We start from the raw sequence: 22,181 nt of genomic DNA, 5'->3' as shown, positions 1-22,181 counted from the left end.
GCATTTCCAAAGCAAGGACATTAATTTTGTGATTGTCCGCCACAATGCGCATTACAATGAAGCCAGCTGTCTCCACTTCTTTTAGCACATATTTTATCAGCATGAACAGTTGCTGTCCAGTGCAGTTCTTGGTGAAAAAATACCCCACGGGTATTCGAATGCTCACAGAGAGCCCTGACAAAATAAAACACAACAGTGAATTTGCTAGGACTGGTTCTCCTTTTGTTGGTGTTCCACAATCCTTACCCAAGTCCACCTCTCCAACGAAGGCATCTCTCTGCTTGTTGTATTGCAGGCGTTGCCGTATTCTCATTTCGTCAACAACCAGAGAACACACTTTCGCTTGCTGGGAGCTCAGATTTTCTAGTTCCGCTTTCAGACGCTCTTTCACGAGACTTGTAAATCCCACTTCGCCAGTAGTCACGCCCAGAAACCTCTGTAACGTGGCCCTGCTTGGAAGCTTCAAGAGATTTTCCCTTCTAATAAATTCATAGGCCTTTGTTGACAAATTTCTCAACACAATGCAATTACGAACAGTAACCTCGGAGTAAGTAGGTCTGATTTTGGCGAAATTGTTCACCTGGTCAACGAGGATGCAGGCTCCTACGTGCTTTTCTCGCGCAGCTTCAACTACCTTGGCAAAAGCAGTCAAATTGCAATCTTCTTTTAATTGCTTCAGTTCTTCTTTATATTTGTCAATTGTTTGACGAAGCCGTTGTATTTGCGTCTTTAAATCGCGCTCCTTTCGTCTGAATTTCTGACGTTCTAAAACAGAAATACTACTGCGAACATCTACCTGGGTGGCTTCGTGCTTTGAGGTAGGTTCAGAAGGAGCATCCACCTCAACTTGTAGTGGTACGGTGAAGCACGGAACTTCTGCGAGACCCGGAGAGCTAAAACTTGAGGTAAGTCCATCCGCAGGCACGGTGTCTTCATCGGCTCCAACAAAAAGGCCTGTTGCAGTCCTTGTCTCGAGAGGCCGCGCAGCAGCGTTGTCAGTAGCAAGCGCTCGTTTCCTCGCAGCCGCATCACTCCGCGGTTTCTTCGGCTTCGGCTGCATGTACTCCGGGTAGTCGTCGAACACGCTGGGAGTTGCACTCCTCTTGAGTTTTCGAGTTTTACATCCTTCTTTGTAGTCCGTCAGGAGAAAATGTCGGCTGCACACAACGGAGTAGCGTGATGTCGTGTTCGGCGTCCAGTCTTTCCTAGCGATGGCTTTCAACCAGGCTGCCCTCGCTTCACTGTCACTAGGAATTTCATGAAACGAAATCCCCGGTACCTTACGTTTCGCATCAGATTTGCACTTTGGAACACAGCAGTAGGCCATGGAATCACGAGAACACGCACAAGTTCTTCAATCGCGAGAACACAACGCGCACGTGGACTGCGGCCTGCGGCGATCCAAAACAAACTGCCTTCACGCTCCCCAGGGCTGGTGGCGCCATCTCTTGGGGAACGGCGTCAGCCGGGTGGGATAGCGCGGACGGAGGCTCTGCCTCCTTCGAGCGGGCACAGAAAATATAGGAGGCTATGCGTTAACAATACGTTTGCTAGGTTGCCAGCACTGATATGCTGCACTAGCTATGGATGGACGTCGGGCCAGTGTCAAAATGCACGCAAAAATCGCCATTGCCGATCTCAAAGGCTATGTTTGGCGACACGTTTTTTTTTTGTTTTAGCCAGTCGGGCGGCCAAGCCAAGCCACTTACGGAGTCTGTTCGCTGTGGCGTTTGGCGTGGTTTGGCGTTTGTGTCAGCGTGTCAGTGGTGTCAGTCAGTTGCTTCTGCGGGTAGGCCTGGTTCGTCTTGTTGCTCTCTTGTGTGTTCCGTGGCGTGCTGAAATGGCTCCGACGCCACCCGTTGCTGCGCCGTCGGGAGTGAAGAAACGCGGCCAACGTGGGAGCTACAAGACGCTCACGATGGCGAAGAAAGCGGAGATGCCGACGTGGTCGCGCGTAAGCGTGCGTGTGTGCAGACGCGCATAGACAGTTTTTTCGGGCGATCGGGCCAATAAAAGTGCTTTTTTTTCGAGTGAATCCGTTTTTTCGGACTCCCGATTATTCGGACTTTTCGGCGGTTCCCGTCGAGTCCGAATAAGCGGTCGGCGACTGTATATATATATATATATATATATATATATATATATATAGTGTGAGCGCAGTCACCGACTCTCCTTTGTCAATTGGACGTGTCATCATCATTTGTATAATTTCCTGATCTGTAGATATCATCATCAGTGTGTGTCAGCTCGAACTCGCCTCGTATAAAGCTCTTCCTCATAATATACATACATACATGCATACATACATACATACATACATAAATACATACATACATACATGCATACATACATACATACATATACGGGGAGTAACACCGACGTGGGCGGCAAAACGCAGCCAAGAGTATCTATATAATTGCACTAAAACGCAGCGTCGGATGGCGGCGCACAAACGTTACGGGTGCACAACGCACCGTCGGCGCGATGGGTGCGTATGGGTTTTGCATGGCCTTCAAAATAGCTAGTGCACGGCATGTGTCTATAAGGTGCGGGCGGCAGTTTGAAGGCCATGCGCTTTGTTTTTGTGCCGCTGTGCTTGCGTGGCGTTATCAGCAAAAAGGTTCCTCCTGCAATTCAACAGATGGCGCTTTGCCCCACAACGCTCTGTACCCCCACAGAGCGTTGTGGGGATACAATAGGTATGAGGTGCTTCGAGGTCTGTGGAAGGGTGTAATGGTTCCAGGGCTTACTTTTGGGAACTCAGTGATGTGCATGAGGGCAGAGGTGCAATCGGGAATGGATGTAAATCAAAGGACTGTGGGACGCCTCGCGTTGGGTGCTCACGGGAAGACGACAAACGAGGCTGTAAAGGGCGATATGGGGTGGGCAGGTTTTGAGGCGAGGGAAGCGCAGAGCAAAATAAGGTTCGAAGAAAGGCTAAGAAATATGAAGGAGAGTAGATGGGCAGAGAAGGTGTTCCGCTATTTGTATAGGAAGAGCGTGGACACACAGTGGAGAAAAAGAACTAGAAGACTCACTAGTAAATATACGGCTGGTATTGTAAGCCATATGTCAACAAAGAGCGTTAAGGGAAAAGTCAGGGAGGCGGAGAGGATTTACTGGATGGCAGCTATGGAGAAAAAACCGGCTTTGAGTAACTACCGAAAGGGCAAAAATGAAATAAGGAGGGAGGCATTTTACGATAATTCAAGGGGAAGCGCTTTACTGTTTGAAGCGAGATCGGGTTGCCTTAGAACGCGTAGTTATAAAGCAAGATTCAGTAAAGAAGAAGAACAATGCACATGCTGCGGGAAAGATAAGGAAACGGCGGAGCATGTTCTGATTGAATGTGGAGATATCCACCCAGGTGTACGTTTGGGCACGAGCCTACAGGAAGCCTTGGGTTTTAGGGACAACAATGGAAAGCTGAACACACCCGCGATTGAAATAAGTAAGAGACGGTTAGAGTATTGGTGGCAGAAAATTAGAGAGAAAGGACAAAAATAAATATTGGAAAAATAAAATATGGACAGTGTGCCGTAAATGGCAGAGAACTTAAGCTGAAAATTTACCTTTTTTTTCCATTAAGATAGAATTTATCGAAGTAGAGGCATTAGGCCAACATCAAAAAAGAAAAAAAAGTTTTTTTTTTTGTCGAGCCTGGTGGCATACTTGTCACCACCCCGTTATAAAGGGGACGCTCATAGCATCCATCCATCCATCCATCCGTGACTTTCAAATTTTGATTGACGTCGTCCATGCTCGCACTGCTCGCAAATGTTTAGCATGGTTGCAAAACTATGTTTTGACTTTTATTGCATTGTTATTTCGTAATGTAATTGCTTGATTTATAGCTGTTTCAGTCATAAACGGTACTGGCTATCATACTGATAGAAAATGCAGACATATTACAAAAATTTTTTTTTCTTTTTTTTTTTTCAAGGCGAATGCGGGGGTTGGGTTCATTATGCGAGTGGGTCAATTACGCAAGTAAATACGGTACATCTACAGGTTTTCCAGGGGCTCAAGTTAATCCAAGCACCAGGTATTTTGATTCTATTGCCAGTGAACTTAATTCAGGTTCCACTATAGACAAAAAGTTGCACGCCGTTCAAAGTGATGCAGTCGAGCCCCCTTATAATGAACCTGAACGTGACGCGGCATTCCTTCGCTGTATCCCGAAGTTTGTAGTAAATGAAACACAGCTTTTAAAAAAGTTGCGAGTGAAAACACAGTCTTTTTTCCTCCAAAAAGTCCATGATGCACGTGTTTCGAAGAGCAGAAACGATAAGGGCGGTCACGAGTTCATTTAGAACGGCACGCTGCTCGTTCGCCGAGGTCCGTGGCATAAGCTGCGTGAAGCGCTGGCTCCAAAGCTTCGTCGCTCTCGCCACGTACTTCATTCACAATGCCCCAATCCGTGCACGGTTCCGCAGTGTCGGCATCATCATCGGCCGTAATTAAATCATCGCAACAGATATCCCACCCGCTATCCCAGGTTGGAGTCGACGCGCTGCTACAAATCGCCGCCGCGGTGGTCCTGTTCGGAAGCTTCAGGCTCGGCATCGGGCACGACGATTGACGAAGTCGGCCTCACGAAAATAGTTTCGCGCGCATGTAGCCTTCACTGCCGCCCATGAAATATTCACCATCTCCACAGCTGAATACCGGGACGCCCCCGAAACGGCAAGTTGGCTGCCAGCTGGTCAACAGCTATGAGCAAGCGCTCCGCAACGCTGCACCTAACACGCGGATTAGACTTTCGACGTTTTGTTGAGCGGCACGAAAAGCGTGCTAGTCCTCCCGTCGACCATCACGACCACACACGCACACCAAGAGCGAGCAAGACGCGCACACGCGACACACAAGCCAGAATGCATGGAACAGCTCTGGGCTTGTTTCCAGTCAGAAAACAAAAATAATTCAAGCCAGCGTGGCAGGCATCGCAGAGTGGTAGAGACGGGCAAAGGGGTTGTGATCAAGAGGGGAGAGCAGACTTGCTAGAGAAGGGCAAAGGGTTGCGATAAAGAGAGGGGAGGATGCGGCGGGAGGGCAACCTTGAAAACCAAAACACACAAGAAGAAGGCAGGTTGGGTAGCTTGCTTGAAAAATCCGCGATACTGGCACGTAGAAAAAACTTGGAAAGAGTGCCTGCGCGTGCAGAAGTCAAAGCATGGCCGCCTGGATCGGTGCACGCGGGTGTTCGAAGAATCGGCGGCCGTGGCCAAAAAGTCGTTTTTTTGCGCCGGCGCGTTTGAGTGGCCTCATGAACTTCGATATTTCGGGATTCATTCTGCACAAATTAACAACCGTTTTCGCGCTTCTGCACGTGCGCGGAAGGCATGCTGAGTTGAGTGCGAAGTGAGCGAGAACAAGTCTAAACATGAAACGAATCACAGATTATCAGAGTCTGTGGAGTAGAGTACGCGTGTGCACTAGACGCAGACTATCGGATACAGCCGGTGACGCTAACGACAGTACCAGCGATCAAAAACAGGGTACGTGGCTGACTGGTCTTCGAAAGATCAGTGGCAGTATGAAAACACGGGCCTTGTCTGGCTATGCGGGGTGCTCAGAGTAGTGGGGGGACAAAGGACGGAGGGGTGCGTAACAAAAGCCGTCGGGGAGAGCAGCAACTAGAGGGGCTCGGAGGCAAAATCGGCGTTTAACAATAAGAATGTATGGGCACCTCATCGATGCCTGATCGGTGGTCGAAATCGGTTTCCCGGGAAGTCGACAGACCGCTGACTCCGTTCGCTGTAACTGATCAGCGGCGCTCAAAGAAGTTCGTTGTAAGTGCGGTTTTGTGCCATTGAACCAATGTATATTTTGACGGTCACGTGGATATTGTTTGTTTTAAGCCAGAGTTCGTTTTAAGTGAGGCCGTTATATGTGGGCTCGACTGTAGTATTACACATTAACCAGACATCACTCAAGAGCTTTTATTAGGATCTTTGTCATGAAACACCAAAAAACGCTTTCACTGTCAGGTGAACTGCAATGTAACCAGTCTCACTTGCCTTTGCTCAACTTCGTACACCTCCATGAGGGACTCCCAATCCGCTGACATGGGTATCAAATGAAAGAAGTTCTCGAGTGCTTTGTGACGGCACGTGTGTCGCCAACATCAGGTCACGTGAGAAAGTTACATGACTTCGTTTAACCTGTGCCAGTCAGAGGGTGATCGACATTCAAACGAAACGATCAAACGAAAGGAGATCGCGAGTGCTTTGCGATGGCATGTGTCGTGAGCATCAGGTCAGTATTATGCTCAGCGTCCCTCGAAAGGGCACAAGGCAGCCGCTGTTTGATCGGCACCCACCTTGCAGGAGCTGGAGCACTGCCAAGCTGTGGTGCTGTCGGTGGTCGACGAGGCTGGAGTACAGACTGTGGTTGAGCAACTGCTTGCGGGGGCTCGGCAGCCCGGTCAACGGCGAGCAGCCGTGGCCCTGCTGTGTGCCTTCTGCGCCCACACCAGGGCACCCCTGACACCACACGTGCCCCAACTGCTGAGGGAGCTGCTGCGGCTGTTCACTGACACCGATCGCCACGTGCTGCAGCTCGCCGGAGAGGCCCTGGCTGCTGTCACAAAGGTATGGTGCAAGTTCTGTCCACTCTTGCACTTTTGTCAACATAGAAGTTTCTTTTACTTTTTTAATACCGCAAAATTATTTTAAGTGGTTAAAGAGCATCGTCTTAACTTCTGAAAAATGTTATCACAGTATACTTACATATTATTGTTAAAAAATACTGACAGAAGAGTACTCCTGTTCATATTGTGTTGCATGAGCTTGTTTCCCAATTGTTGCAGCTAGAATAATGGTATTGCTTCCTTTTCGCTTATCCCATGTTTCACTCAAGGTTTTTTTTTTTTAAGATTTGTTTTGATTGGCTGTAAATTTACCTTTCACCTTACGATTCACATTGTACTACATTTTAGTAGTGTTGATGCTCCTTCTTACGGCAACTCGCTGGCTGGACTTCGTGCTGACTGGTTGTGCCCCTGTGATCTCCGACGACAGCGCAGCTCTGGCCGGCTGGCCCGCCCTATGCCACTTCCTGATGCCGACAAGAGCTCTCGCCGAGTGGTTCCCCACCCTCGGACTCCTGTGTCCGTGTCCATCTTTCCTATCTTCTCCCTACTTCCGTATGTGGCTGTCCCTGCGCCTCACTCTCTCCTTCCGCTCTCTCTATCTCTTTACTTTTTATTCCTATTCTTTTAATCTCTCCTTTACCCCCACCCCTCGTGAGCTACTGTTGAGGTGTCCTCCCCCTGAGAGACAGTTACGGAGCTCACTTTTCTCTTCTTTTCATTTAAGATTCTCTCCCCCCCTCCCTCTTATGTTCATGAGTGCGTTAAACTTAAAAATGCACATCACAGCTGATGAAAAATAAATACCAGGTAGCATGGGATGGCGCCAAGTACCTTTATTTGCCTGGACCCATGTTAATTCCTTTTCTCTCTGACATGGGCAACATTGCAGACCCTGGACACAAACCAGCAAATCGAGTATGTGACGGATGTGCGGCAAGCGATTCGTTTTGCGGCCAGCGACCTGAAGGGTCAGGAGTACCTGCCAGGCTTCTGCCAGGAGAAAGGCATCTCGCCCATCCTGCCCATCTTTCGCGAGGCCATTCTCATCGGGGTGCCTGAGCTCAAGGAACAAGCAGCGCAGGGTCTTGGCGAGGTAACAGCACTGGGATGTCTTCGGCTCTTGCTTTCTCTATTTCTGTTGCACCTTCGGATGGCCAATGGGTAGATTTGCAGCACCACTGTTTTTGCATCGTCTGTGTAGGTATCTATTAAATTGGATTAGCAAAGGCTTTTATAAAAACCCTTGTATGAAGTACATTGGGGCATTAAAATTAGGCTTCGATCTCCTTAGGAAGGTCCTATAGAAGAGTACCCAGAGTGGCTGCATATTTGCATCAGGGTAAAGCGCGAACAAGAGGACATAAATATGTTGGTGTTTTTCTTTCCTACTTGCCAAATAGCTATGGTTTTGCTAAGCTTAAAGTCCTGTTTTTTTTTCGCAGCCTAGGCAGCTGCATTTTGATCGGGCCAGAGTACAAAACTGCTTCTATATGGAGATTATCTATGGCATGCTAAAGGACTCAACCTGTTGAAAACCAGACTTAAACTTCTCAGCGCAAAAATGGACACAGTGACACAGAAAAGACAAGGATTGCTATGTCTACTTTTGCATGGAGCAGTTTTATGTATAAAATGCCAACTAGTCCGATTCCACATGTTAATCTGAAAAGCAGCTCAAAGAAAACTGAACCAGTCCGCTTCACAATGTTTCATGATTGAATGGAATTTGGGACTGCAAGAAAAGAGACTATTTTACTTCCTTTGTACTCCAGCAACTCAAGACTCCAGCAAGAGTCGTTACAAGTAATTTTTGAAGATATGAGCCTGGAGACTTCGACAGGACTATTTGCACTGTTTGACAGGTGCTGCGTTGTCTCTTTTTCAGGTGATCCGGCTAACGGATGCCGCCTCCTTGCGGCAGTCAGTGATCAGCATCACGGGGCCACTCATTCGTATCCTGGGCGACCGGTTCAGCTTCAGCGTCAAGGTGGCCGTCCTCGAAACGCTAGCCCTGCTACTTGCAAAGGTCGGTCACTTGGCATCCTGAAAAGCTTGTGACATGTAGTCTTTGCAATGCTTTACGCTTAAAAGGCTGTGGAACTGTGTAGAATTCAAAACATTTTAGAGTAGTTGGCACCATTGATATAAGAATGAGTTGTATGCAGACATGCCCTCTGTGGGATGCTCAGCATGGCAAAAGTTATTGTATTCACACTACTATAACATGCACATTTTTATCTTTTTTTGTATCAATCAGACCCCAATGTAGTTCATGCATTATGACTAGATATAAAACTGATACTATTGGTAAGTTCATATTGTTGGTGGCTTCATGTGCAGTGTACAAGAGGTTGACGGGGTGCATTTCATAGTCAGTTCACTTAGTTTAAGAGAGTTTCGTTTACTGAGAGTATGCTGTTTTACAACACACAACATAGTCATTCCACTGACAGGTTGCTGGGGGAAAGAGGGAATATCTGTGTCCATTAACGTGGCTTTAAGCCTGTTGAGTTATCACACCGAATTTGTTTTGAATTTCTGTTTGGCCATGGTACAGAAGTTGAATCAATTTAAACTTTAAAAGTGTTTCTTGCTGTGAAGCCTCAAAGTTTTCTGTTGCCAATAGTCCATTCTAACAATGTTAGAACCATTTTTGACCAATTCATTGCATCTTTGCAATGGCCACATTGCGCTTTACAAGAAAACTTGCTTGTTGACAATGCAGGTAGGGGTGCAGCTAAAGCCGTTTCTGCCTCAGCTACAGACCACATTCTTGAAGGCGCTGAACGATGGTAACCGGCAGGTGAGGCTAAAAGCCTCGGTAGCACTAAGCCATCTCATCGTCATTCACACCCGCTGCGACCCGGTCTTCCAGGAACTGCACAACTCAGTCAAGAACCAGGATGATCCCTCTGTCAGGTCAGCACCACAATGCTGCTGGAATGTCGGTTGTTATATAAAGCCCTGTCACAAAATAATGTCAGCCAGACAATACTGAAACATTCATTTTTGTCCAATGCAGCGGTACTGCCATTACGGTGTTTGGCTGCTCACCCAAAAGTCACTGTTTTGATCCTGGCTGTAGAAGTTGCATTTCAGTGGAGGAGATATGCTAGAAGAGGCCTTGCACAGTGTAATGTCAAGAATGTCAAGAGTGCAATAAAGAGCACCAGATGGTTAAAATTGCCCAATTCCTCTACTATGGCATCACTCATAATCTTATCAGGGATTCAGGGCGTAAAACACCAGATATTTTTGTTAATATGTACCGTATAATGTGGAATATAGGTCGAGGCGGAATATAGGTCGACCCCCTTACTTTGACCAGCAAAAAAAAAAAACCACAGAATAGTTCACGGATTCACTTTAATCAGTCCTCCGAGCTGTCGGAGCTCTCGTCCGACGACGACTGCCTATCACTAGCCGCCTCCCACAGCATGTCGTCCTCAGTGCTGTCGAGAGCGTTGCTGATGCAGCACTTCTTAAAATGCGTGCACCACCATCACTTCAGGCAGAGACCTCCATGCCTCAGAGACCCAACCAGAAACTGTCGTGAGAGGTGGCCTGCGCATCCGGCCTGTCGGGGTCCGCGGGTTGTCGCCAGCCATCCATTCGGTGTACAGCGCACGCACACGGTCCTTGAAAGGTTTATTAAGGACGACATCCAGCGGTTGGAGTGCTGACGTCATCCCTCCCGGAATGACGACAATATCCGTCTTTCCGTTGCGAAGGCTCTCCTTCACCGATGCCGTGAAGTGCCCGTAAAACGCATCCAACATGAGCATGTTCCAGTGCTGCAGGAGTGCTCCGGGCCGCCGGTTCCACACTGTGCGGATCCATTCGCGCATTAGGGCCTCGTCCATATACCCCTTCTTGTTGACACAGACGACATCCCACGGGAAGGCCTTCTTCGGCATATTCTTCCGCTTGAAGATGATGAAGGAGGGCAACTTTCTGCCGTCGGCCGTGCAGGAAAGCATAACGGTGAAGCGTGAATGCTCGCTTCCGGTCGACAAAAGCTTCACTTCTTTTGCCCCGCGTTCACAAACAGTCGCGAACGACGGCATGTCGAACCACACCGGCGTTTCGTCGACGTTGCCGATGTGGCCTAGCATATAGCCATGCTGCCGCCGGAGGCTGTTCACGTAGAGTTGGAACTCTATCAATTTGTCCTCGCACATCTCCAGCAGCTTCTGGCATATCGACGTGCGCCGTCAAAGGGCAAATTCCTTGCGTCGCATGAAGCTCCGGACCCAATAAATGGATCCATTGAAGTCTTTCTTTGACAGACCGGCTTCACGGGCGAGCTCGACGGCTATTGATCAAATGAGCTCCGCATTCACTGGCAGGGATTTGGCACAGTACTTGCGTACGAAATCCGCCACCATGTCCTCGAGTTCCGGGTGCACATCTCGGCGACCGCGAAACGACGTCTTTCTCACGTTACACACCGACAGTTTGGATTTTCGGTTGCGCTTTTCTCGGACACTACAAACTGCTGCTGTGCCGCCATGTTGCCATTCGCTTCCGCGAATTCAATAACTTTTCTTTTAAAAGCGGCGGTGAACTGGCGTTGCGTTCCTGTATTCATGGCTAGTCGCAGAGTAACGTCGACACTCGCTATGAACACTAAATGAACAAGAAAAGAGAAATGGCATCGGCAGAGAACGCGTCGGCCCACGGAGGAAGGCGATGTCGATGCTGATGCCCAAAAAGCATGTGAAACTCCTTGTTGCCAGACGATCACTTGGTTTATGCCAAGGGTCGTCTGCCAAGGGTTGCCCCTCAATCTATACTCAGTATAGGTTGAGGGGCGATTTTTTATTGAGGTTTCCTGGAAAAAATCTCGACCTATATTCCACACTATGCGGTATATTGAGGTTTCTTGTGGCCTTTACATTCGCATAGAAATTATGAGGCTTGATTTTGAATCTTCCTGCATGTGTGGCTTGGCCATAAATGTGTTTTGTGAGGCCAGTTATTAAACTGCCAGAACAACAAAAGAATACGGTGGACATTTTCTGAACAAATTGAACAAAACCGTAAAAAAAAGCCAGAAACATCACACCATATCCACGAAATGAATGATAAGTGGGCAAAGCTCGAGAGGGGGAAATCATCAGTAAACCGTGACTGTCCCATGGAAAGTTAGCCCATTAAATCATTAGAATAACGTGATACTGTGTATGTATTATACAAATCACTTTTATTTTTTTCTTAATAATTGTTTTCATTTCTTCATTGTCATGGCGGCTGGATTGCTAGATCCCTTCAATATTATGGTTTTATGGTCCGTGAAATGAAGCATGAGAGGTTCGTGTACCAGCTGCTGTGGGCAGTTTGCAAACATCAAGTCTTTGCACGTCCCAAAAAGCGCAGGGAGAAGTTTTCTAGAAGTCTCGAAAACTTGGAATATCCTCATAGTGACACAAGGCAGAAACTAATTCTGAAAAGGTGTATTTCTCAATACTTGGGTTGCCACACACCTGTATATAGCCTTGACCACCTGGTATTATTTGTTTCTGCCATGGTTCCTGTATGTTGGCAGTTGTGAGGGGTTAAAAAAAATTAGTGCGTGGCCCTCACTTAGCGCCGTAAGGGCCAGCGTACAGCAAAGCTAGGCAAAGTTAGGTGAAAACGGGCTTGGTTTAGCACGGAAAGAAGCTCCCCTCTGCATGACCACCTGCATGTTGCCAACTCTCCTCTACTACACTATGCCATACCCTTCTGTCTCGTTTCTCTTTCTACTCACCATCGCATCATTTCTCATCACCAACACTTCCATGCCCAACACTCGATGTACTATTGTGTTTACTCTACTGAAGTGCAACCACAAATGTAACACAAAGGGTGACTTTTTACTTTGTCCACGAAGAAGAAGTAAATAAATTCGATCGTAATGTGAGGGTCGACACTAGTAGCAAAAGTTCGAACAAAAGTTTGCGTTATATTTGACTAAATACGGTATACTGTGCACAGCAATGTGCAATGCTTTACCCTGTCCATTCCTTCTCACCTTTATTCTCTGGGCTGCAAACGATGCTGCACATGTTTCAATTCGGCCTAGATGGCTGCACTGTAAAAATGCAAATCTTGAGGGCATTAGTTTCAAGCGGCGATACATTGCCCCTGTGGTCTGTGCAGAGAGACGATGCTGTACGCGCTACACCGAGTGGTGGCGGCAGCGGGCCACAAGATGTCGGACCTGATGCGGCGGAGTGTGACAGCCAGCGTGAGCAGCTACCTGAGCAGTTCCGAGGACGGCTGTCGCACGGCCGCTGCTGGCTGCCTGGGCTCCCTCTGCCGGTGGCTACCACAAGACGAGCTGGCCGTCTTCGCCCGAGACCACCTACTCAGTGAGTTGACCTGCAATTCGTTGTACAGTAGACTCTCAGTAAACGGAACCTGAAGGGATAAAAAAAATATGTTCCATTTAACAGGAGTTTCGTTTACTGAGATGGGTGCAGAATACAAGCCCAAAACCAAGCATTGCAGAGGCAATACTTTCGTTTAACAAATTTCCATTTACTGAGAGTCACTGTACTGTAACTGTTTTCTCCCCACTGCTCTAAAATGATGCTCAGGGAAGCAACTTCATTCATTGCCTCATATGCTTTTCTGATGCTGGAAGGCAGGCAGGCAGGTCTATTGTCATACAGACTTTGACGAGCCAAGCGACAGGCATTCTTAGAATTTTTAACAAACATATAGCACGCCGTGCATGTGGTTGCTTCATGTCCCAATAATGCAGCAAACATGCAGCTTGAAAAGCTATGCAACGCAAGCAAGTTGGACCTCTACGGACACCAAGAAGAGATAAGTGAAGCACGTACAACTTGTATACATTGAATTCTTTGCAAGAGTTAGGGCTCATGTCTCCACTTTTAAAGTGTTTTTACTTTTCCGTCAATAACGAAAAATGGCAGAAGCGGGGGAAAGAGATTGAAAGGGGGAAAACTTCCTCAACACAACGTATTACTGGAACCTATAGACATTTATGTAGTAGAAGGTGTCAATACACCCCTGCCATCACACCTCCGTGCTACAGCAACATCAGCAGCATGTGTACAGCAGTAAATCATCATAATCACCATATAGAGCCATTACTTGAGTAATTCTACCGCCGAAGCACGTCCATGTTTTTGAAGGCCATGCACTTGCACTTGAACAAATGAGGACACTTAAGAGTTATTGACAGAACATGACAAAGCCGAAGGTGGAATAAAAATAAGCAAAAAATATGCTCTCTCAATGTTGGGCATTCGAATTGATTGCTAAGTGTTATTTGCTAACTGCCGAATGGTGAATGTTTAAAACGGCCTTGCTAGTACAAAAAAAAAAAAAATCAGTTACATTTGCATCGATTGGTGCACCTGGGATAAGAGTCTGTTTGTATCTTGCACTTAATGTGCACGAAAAGCAGCTAAGATATTCGTGACTCACAAGTCGCATTTTCTTGTCTACGGAGTCGAGCAGGCGGAAACAGTCGTGGTGGGCTTGTAACTGCATGGTCAGAATGTTTCCCTAGATTCAAATGCGTATATATTATATAACTAGGCTTGTACAAATATTCTAATGTTTCAAAATTTGAACGCATAGTGCAGGATTCATATTCGGTTCGATTTGAATTTAAATTAATAAAAATTTCTAAGTATTCAAAATGAACAAGCAGGTGTACAGTGACATCTGGGTATAACGAAATTCAGGGGGCCCCAGCAATTGGTTCGTTATTAAAAAAGGTTGTTATAGTGAAAGCCCGAAAATTAACCATAAATACTAATTTTCCACCGACCAAAACAACTTACCTTTACAACGGTGGGTCCTTGAGCTTGTTTTTCACGAGAAAAAAAAAAACTAATGCGCAAGTGAACACCAAAAAATGCATCTTTTCAGTCAAACTCCGCTACAACGAAATTTCCACTACCATGAAAAATTCACGATTCCCCGTCAGCGGTCCATAGGAGTCAATGCATAAATATTGTCGCCACAACGAACACTTTTTCTTTGATCGTCCCGCGTCAACGAAACATTACGATGCAATTCCAGGCTCAGATACTTATTGATATGCAGTAAGCTCAATACAGTCAACTGCCGGTTTTTCGGACCTTCTAGGGAGCAAAAAACTGTCCGAAGATTCGGGCAGTATGAGCACAAGCGATAAAGCGAAAGGAACTTTATTGGTGCCAAAAAATTTCTGGGTTGATAGTTTCGATTGTCAGCGAAGCACCCTTGCACGATAAACACGGCCAGTGTTAGGAATTTCGGAGGCCGTGTGTGTTTCTCCGTTAACGATCAACGTCTCCAAGCAACAGATGCCGCCACAGTAAACCGGCATGCTCATTTATGCGATCGTAATCGCATGTGACGCAGTTGTGGTGGTTTCCACTGGAGGTCAGTGGTGGTTTCCGACCTTCCGTCACGTCAAAAAGTCCGGAAAATTGGACTCCTAGGGGTTCGAGCGTCCGAAATTTCAGACTTCCTAATCATTGATTCTATGGGGCTCGTGGCGGTGCCTCGAAGATGTCCGAATTATCGGGCATGTCCGAAAATTAGGGTGTCCGACAAATCACCAGTTGACTGTATTTAACATATCGATACATTTTCAGAGCCTGAAAATGCGTCAACGAAGTCTAAAACATGTGTTGGCACCACCAGAAACCGCCGCTATACCGTTGCTGTTCAGCAAGCGTGAGCGCAGCCATTGCTCGATAGCGATGGCATAGAATAATACAAAAGTCGCCGCTCCACGATACCCTGCCTGCATCTCAGTGTTGTCGGATACTTTTGACAGTGGACAGCTGCTGGTGCTAATGTGTTAAAGCAACTGTTTGGTTCGTTCACGAAAGTGCTTTTAGGCGTTTTTTTCAGTGTGCTTTTCGCCAAGGCCTCGCTATGCATGGGTGAGAATCACGTCGTGACGCTGCTGGGAAAGAATAGAAAGCAGCGGGCATTTTTTGAATTTGGTGAACAAAGGTTCCTTTGGTTTGCTAGCTCAGATCAGCTATATTTTTTTCGGTTTCACTACTATGAAATTGTCGCTTCAACGAAATTTTTTTCGCACCCCGTCAGTTTCGTTGTAGCGGGGTTCAAATGTACTTTGAAGAAGTCAGGTTTTTTCTTCTTTTTTTTTGACGCTTGAAGCACAAACATTGCAGCGGGAAGGGCCCCAGCTCATGCACATTCCTGTGGTGCCATTCGGTTCTTTGGTCACAACAGCCTGCTTTTTGCCTTCCAATTGCTGAAGAATATTCACTTTCTCGCTCAGTGAAAACTGCTTCCGCTGCTTCATCGCAAGCAGAGATGAACTGAATTGTAGTAGCACCCCAGCGCGAACGCCAACTTGCTTTGTGGACGCGATAAGTAATTACCAAAAAGAGATGGACACGACTGACAAACAAGGTCTCCTAGAGCACATGTAGAAGTGACAAAGAAAGAAAAACTTGGAGCATCACGGCTGTCATCACCTCTTCCAAAGAAAAAAAAGTGCTAAAAAAGAATATTCCTCGTGCTTCGTTTACTGCTTCCTCGCTGTCTCAGGTTTTCCGCGCTCATGCTTCCTGCTCCGCAACTCCCACTCTGCCTCGCTGACCTGGCCCTCGTTGCCTTCGCCCCTGTGCTTGTAAACCTGCAGCATCAGCATTTCGACAAAAAGATAGAAAAGAAAGTTGCCCTTTCTCCCCCCCCCCCCCCCCCCCGCACCGTCACACGTCTTCTGAAAAGCACTGCGTCCGTTCGCTTTGTTGACTGTGTGTACCGCTCCAATGGTCGCGACGGATTTCAGAACATGAGTTCGTAGTACTGAGGCATTGTTAATGTAATGTGGAACTAAAAATTAATACTCGTTATTCTAGAGAGCTCAGTATTCTTAAGTACGTAGTAGCGAAATTTTATTTATTTATTACATATTGCTGACCTGTTTACCAGGTCTTAAGAAGGAATGGGCATACAGAAATGTTTACTCGAAAAAACGTAATTGACATCACACAGCATACTGACAGTGGTTACAATTCAACACTTTTGTATTAATTTACGAAAAACTAAAGAAAAACATTACAACAATGGCATAGCTTTGCTGACTGAAACGTACTAAAAAAAATGGAAGCATTGCGTAACTCTGGGCTGCATGACTATACAAAAAAACTGTTAGTAATTATTGAGAGCATGTACAAATAAATCATCTGTTGGACACTGTACAGCATCGGGTGATAGGCGATTTTACTCACGGGTAGTTCTTGGGAAAATGAATACCTGAATGTGGTTGTGCGGTTTACGTAATCTAAAACTTTCTTTGTATTATGTGAGCGCACAGCACATTCACTTGTTTGTCTAAAGTGCACTGTTTTGTTGATACCAATTTTGTTGTGGAAAATGAGGCAAAAAAGCTTCAGCCTCTCCATTCTTCTTCTCTCCTGTAGTTTTTCGCGATCCGCTTTAATTAGAAGTGAAAGGGAAGTACGCCAACTATAGCAATTAAAAACAAATCGGACATTTTCTTTGTACCATTTCTAACTTTTTAATATTGGTTTCAGTAAAGGGATCCCACACTGCAGCTCCATATTCTAATACTGGTCTAATGAAAGTTTTGTACGCGAGAAGTTTAATGTGTGGTGTGGCATTCAGAAGCCTCCTTTGCAAATAGCCAAGCTTTTTCATTGCCTTTGTTTCAATATATTCTATGTGTTCATTTCATTTTAAGTATGATGTGAGTATGAGTCCTACATATTTGTGTTTAGTGGCTTCGGATAACACATGACCATTGACGTGATAGGCAAACAGAAGCGGCTGTTTCTTACGCGTAACTCGCATTGCTACTGTTTTTTTTATAATTATTTGTCATCTGCCAATTTTCACACCATGTTTGTAGCAATGCTAGTGCAGTTTTTAAAGATTCTTGATCACTGTAACTATAAATTTCCTGATATAGTTTACAATCGTCCAGGAAATGCTTTATTTTTGCAGGCAAGTTTTGCACAATATCATTAATAAATAACAGAAAAAACAACGGCCCCAAAATTGTTCCTTGAGGCACACCCGATTTCACGTGGGCAAGACTCGAGATGACACCATCAATGGCAACACATTGGCTCCTCATTGAAAGATAAGCAGTCATCCATGCAAGTAATTTCTCATTTTTCAGTATTGGTTTGAGCTTAATTATTAATTTCTGGTGACTCACACGATCAAAAGCTTTCTCAAAATCCAATAATATAACATATACTTGACCATTCACATCGATCGCTGCTGCTAGGTAATGAAACGTCTCAATAAGGTGGGTTACCATAGAATATCCTTTGCGAAAGCTGTGCTGAAGGGGCGTGATTAGGTTATTTCTTTCGACAAACATAGACAAATGTTTGAATATTATATGCTCTAGAATTTTGACACTTGTTCATAGCTAGGAGATAGGCCTAAACGAGGATACAAGCGAATGGTCATCAGTGTTTGGTACTGAAGTGATCTTAGCGAGCATCCAATCACTCGGAAGTTCAGTGCGCAGGAGAGATGATTTAAAGATCAAGTGTAGGCATTTGGCATTCCATTCAGCATACCTTATAACAAAAGGCGTTAGGTACAGAGTTAATGCCCTGTGACTTTTTTGGATCGAGATTAAGCAGAAGCGTTAAGACACCCCCTTCAGTGATACAGACATCATCGATAGGTGGCATGGTGTCATAGGTGATGAAATCAGGGGTAACGTCATTATCACGCGTGTACACCAAACAGAAGTAATCATTCATCGCCCCTGCTATTTCCCTCTTGTCGGTTATAACATCACCGTTAATAGATAAACTTGATACTGGACTTTTTTTTGGGTGAAAGATATTGCCAAAACCTATTTGGTGATGTCAAGAGAAAGTTTGTCAAAGCCTAGCTTTCATATTTTTCCTTTGGACTTTTCAATTTAGCTTTCAGTATGTGATGCATCTGATATATTATCTAGTCCAGACAATGATGATCGTTCTATTTGTCGCTTTCTTGCCTTCTTCAGCTTGCGCCCTAGGCGTACGTTTTTTTTCGTAATCCAGGGGCTAGACCGGTTTAATACCTTGCGTTTGTGAAGAACAAAGTTTTGGATACATTTAATTACTAGGTCTTTGAAAAAGCACCACAATGGGTCAACAGAACATTCACTTTCTTTGGTTTCTAAATAATTCTACATTGAAATTATTAGCAGTCGGCGCGGGATTTTTCGAGAGTTCGAGCCAAGCCTGGGCTTTTAGGTTGGCCCGAGAATGTGCAGTGCTCGATTAGGGTGTACAGAACAACACATAAGCTGGGGGCCCCTACAGGATCATCAGATCTACAGTGTACAGAGAGGCATACAGGAGTAGCGGAAAAAAAGAAGCCATACAAAAGTGAAAGGCATAACAGTCAAGCACAAAAATTTTCAACTATGTTTGTGGCACTAGCTGGAGACGGCTGTGTAAGGTTTCGAGCGCGTTGGTGTCATTGTCATAGCGGGACTAAGCACATTTTGTCACCGAGTTGCATAGGAGTAGCAGTGGTACAGTAAAAGCTGGTTTATCTGGATCTCGTTAACTCGGAAATTCAGTTAACTCGTACTTGCGGCACGGTCCCGGCAAAACTGTGTATACTTCAATGAGGTCAAATGCTCATTAATTCGGAGGGATTTAGCCACGCACAGGTTATCTCGGACAACTCCGGAGAGGGCTATCGGGACTCCAGAGTCGCGCGATCTCGGCGGCTGGGAGGCTCAAGCACCGCTTGCCGTAACCGACGGCAGAAACAGAGTTTTGGAGAAACCGAACCGAGCGAACTGTAGCAGAATATGACGATGTTGATAGTGAATGAGGGGGAAGTGGCTAGGTGGCGCTAGTCACCACCCAGCGGAAGGGCTTGGGCTACTGGCGCATCCAGTGTCTACTAACAGCTGCTCGCTACGCCCATGCTATGCCTACTGGTGTACTATCGTGTCTTGGTCCTTTGTGTTGTGACTTCGTGTGTTGCGGCTGTGTTTGTGCGCGTTGTCGCCGCCTTCGCGCTTCATGGCGACCGTCACAGGAGTTAAGCGGCCACAGCAGCCAGCAAATGATCTTAAAAGAAAGGTTATGATATTGAAAAACGTGATGAGCCGACGCGACTTCGTTGCACCGTGCAGGAAGACGCCGAAGCCCTCGCTGTCCTCGAGGGGTTCTGCGTTTGTTCTTGCGACAGTGAACGTGCGCACCACCACCTGACGGGATTAAATAAGACCGTTATGTCAAAAATTTCTATGGCGAGGCAGGCAGAAATAACGCACTTCTTTAAGAAATGAAGGTTTGTCTGTGCCGTGTACGTTTTCCTTTTGTTTTCATGGTCCGTTCGATAATTCGGAATTCGGTTAACTCGGACATTTTCTCCTGTCCCGTGAGGTCCGAGTTAATGAGCTTTTACTGTAGTAGTACAGTCAAACACAGATATATTGAACTCGAAGGGAATTGCGAATTAGTTCAATATAAAAAAATTCAATATAAAAAAATAAAGGCCACGAGAGCTTACCTGTAGCGGAGCATCATTTACAATAGGTGCATTCAAGAATAACAACTACAGTAGACTCTCAGTAAGCGGAAATTTGTTAAACGGATTTACTACTTAAACGAAACTATTGCCTCTGCAATGCTTGGTTTTGGCCTTGTATTCTGCCCCCATGTCCACCTCTCAGTAAACGGAACTCCTATTAAATGAAACATATTTTCCCGGTCCCTTCAGGTTTTCTTTACTGAGAGTCTACTGCTGCAACAGGATGATTTATTTGCGTGAAAAAAAAGATCGTTAAGCTTGGCCTGCTTCTTCGTTTTTAAATGTTGTAGAAGACCCTAGTCTCGATTATATCAAGGCTGTTCAGGTGCGACAGCCCGGTTCCTCCCATGCGGCCGATACAACGGGGAATGATGCCGAACGCTGCCGCCACAATTCAGCGGCAAAGTAGGCGCGTGTAGCCAGTGCCTCGTCTGGACAATCCTGCTCGTCACATAAGCTGTCGGCCTGGACATTATAGTCCGCTTCCACAAAGTCGTGCGCAGACACTTAGCAGGGAACTGCTGCCTATAAGTGGGACAACAACTCGCGAAACGCATCGTTCATGCGCTCGTCATCGCCGTCTTCACCGGTTTCCGCAAATTCGCCGTCTTGAAGCCTGCCTTGCAGAAGCAGTTGACCACTGTTTCGTCTTCATCACTCGCCAGGCATTGAAGATCTCCACGCGAGAAAATGTCGCGAAAATTTCTGGCCACTCCTTCATCATTCATTACTGCATGTCCTGGCTGCCGACAGCTTTGCTTTCGCCAGCATTGGTTTTGCCAACGATATTGTAGCATTACTTAAATTGGTGAAGCCACCCGGTGTTGTCGGCGAAGTTGTTCCACCAAGTTCACCAGCAAAACATTTGGCCTTGGCGATCAGTATCGGGCCATCCACCGGAATGTTCTTCGCGCGCACTTCTAAAAACCAGGAATAGAGTGACTTTTCTACATTCCCGTGGGCAGATGCGTGCACATGACAGGCTTCCGACGTTTTCTGCTCCGCCACCTTTGTCTTGATACCTGCCTTATTTTACAACAAAGCACTCAGAGTGCTCCGTGGTATCCCGAAGTTGTCCACGACGGTCGAACATTTCTCGTCCGCCTCAACACGCTGAATAGCCTTCAACTTTGTCGCAAAGTCAAGGGTCTCGCGCTTCTTGATGCTAGCCATAGCTACACGAGAAGTTGACAATTCAAGGAATCGGCAGCGCCTTTGCACACCACGCACGCGAAAGAAAAATGCTGCACATGCGGTGGTACGTAGGCTACGCGCGTACGGAAGCAACACAGCGCTGGCGAGGCAATAGCCACTAGAGCAACAGCAAACGGCGCGAGCTGTGGTTAGCTGATTAGAACTAAAAAAACAGCAACAAAAAAGTGAAAAAAAAAAAGGTGAAAAGAGGAGGACCTCGGCTCCTTCGTTCCTGCTGACAAGTACTCGGAGAAAGCATGAGAGAGAGAAAGAGAAAAAAAAAAGCGTTCCGCATGTTAGAGATTGTACACTCCGAGCCCTCTTGCCCACACCTTTTTTTGGAGTGTTTCAGGTTTTGGCAGAGGCGTGGTACCGCGCAAATGTCGCTGGGCACTGCTGCGAGTGCGCCTTCCCACTCGTGCGTAGAGCCGCGCACGAGTGGGAAGGTGCACTCCACGGACATTGCGGGGGGTGGGGGGGTACCTTTTAGCTCGCGCGGCGTTCGATATATTTGAAGGCGGGTAAAAATACCGTTCAATATAAGCGTGCAAATTTCTATACTTTTACAAAGGAACTTCAAGGGGATATTTTGCGAGTTCGATATACCCGAAAATTCGATATATGTAAGTATGATATAATGGTGTTCGAAGGTATTAGTAGTATCTTTATTTCATTTCTTCAAATACGAGGGAAAGGAAACTAGGCAAAAGGCATTTCATATGCCTGACAAAGGCCCCTGCACCTGTAGTTCGTCACAGATACACATTTCTTGTGTATTAAAAAAACTACACAACTTTTTCACGTATCATGTAACATGTGCTTCATGTACAACAAATCGTGTATGCACCACATAGGTTTGTATAAAACTTGT

General features: G+C 46.2%; 1 protein-coding gene across 1 annotated transcript in view; it reads left to right on the top strand.

Moving 5' to 3' along the window:
• LOC142804118 (stalled ribosome sensor GCN1-like) overlaps positions 1-22,181 on the top strand; it is a 344,986-nt gene that overhangs the window by 306,569 nt on the left and 16,236 nt on the right. The window contains exons 46-50 of the mRNA XM_075890700.1: positions 6,330-6,593; positions 7,485-7,688; positions 8,481-8,621; positions 9,321-9,514; positions 12,740-12,951. Of these exons, the coding sequence (XP_075746815.1) occupies positions 6,330-6,593; positions 7,485-7,688; positions 8,481-8,621; positions 9,321-9,514; positions 12,740-12,951 (1,015 nt within the window). The remainder of the gene's footprint in view (positions 1-6,329; positions 6,594-7,484; positions 7,689-8,480; positions 8,622-9,320; positions 9,515-12,739; positions 12,952-22,181) is intronic.

The sequence above is a fragment of the Rhipicephalus microplus genome, chromosome 3 (genome assembly GCF_043290135.1).
Source record: "Rhipicephalus microplus isolate Deutch F79 chromosome 3, USDA_Rmic, whole genome shotgun sequence".
NCBI lineage: Eukaryota > Metazoa > Arthropoda > Arachnida > Ixodida > Ixodidae > Rhipicephalus > Rhipicephalus microplus.
This window is presented reverse-complemented; position numbering and strand designations above follow the sequence as displayed.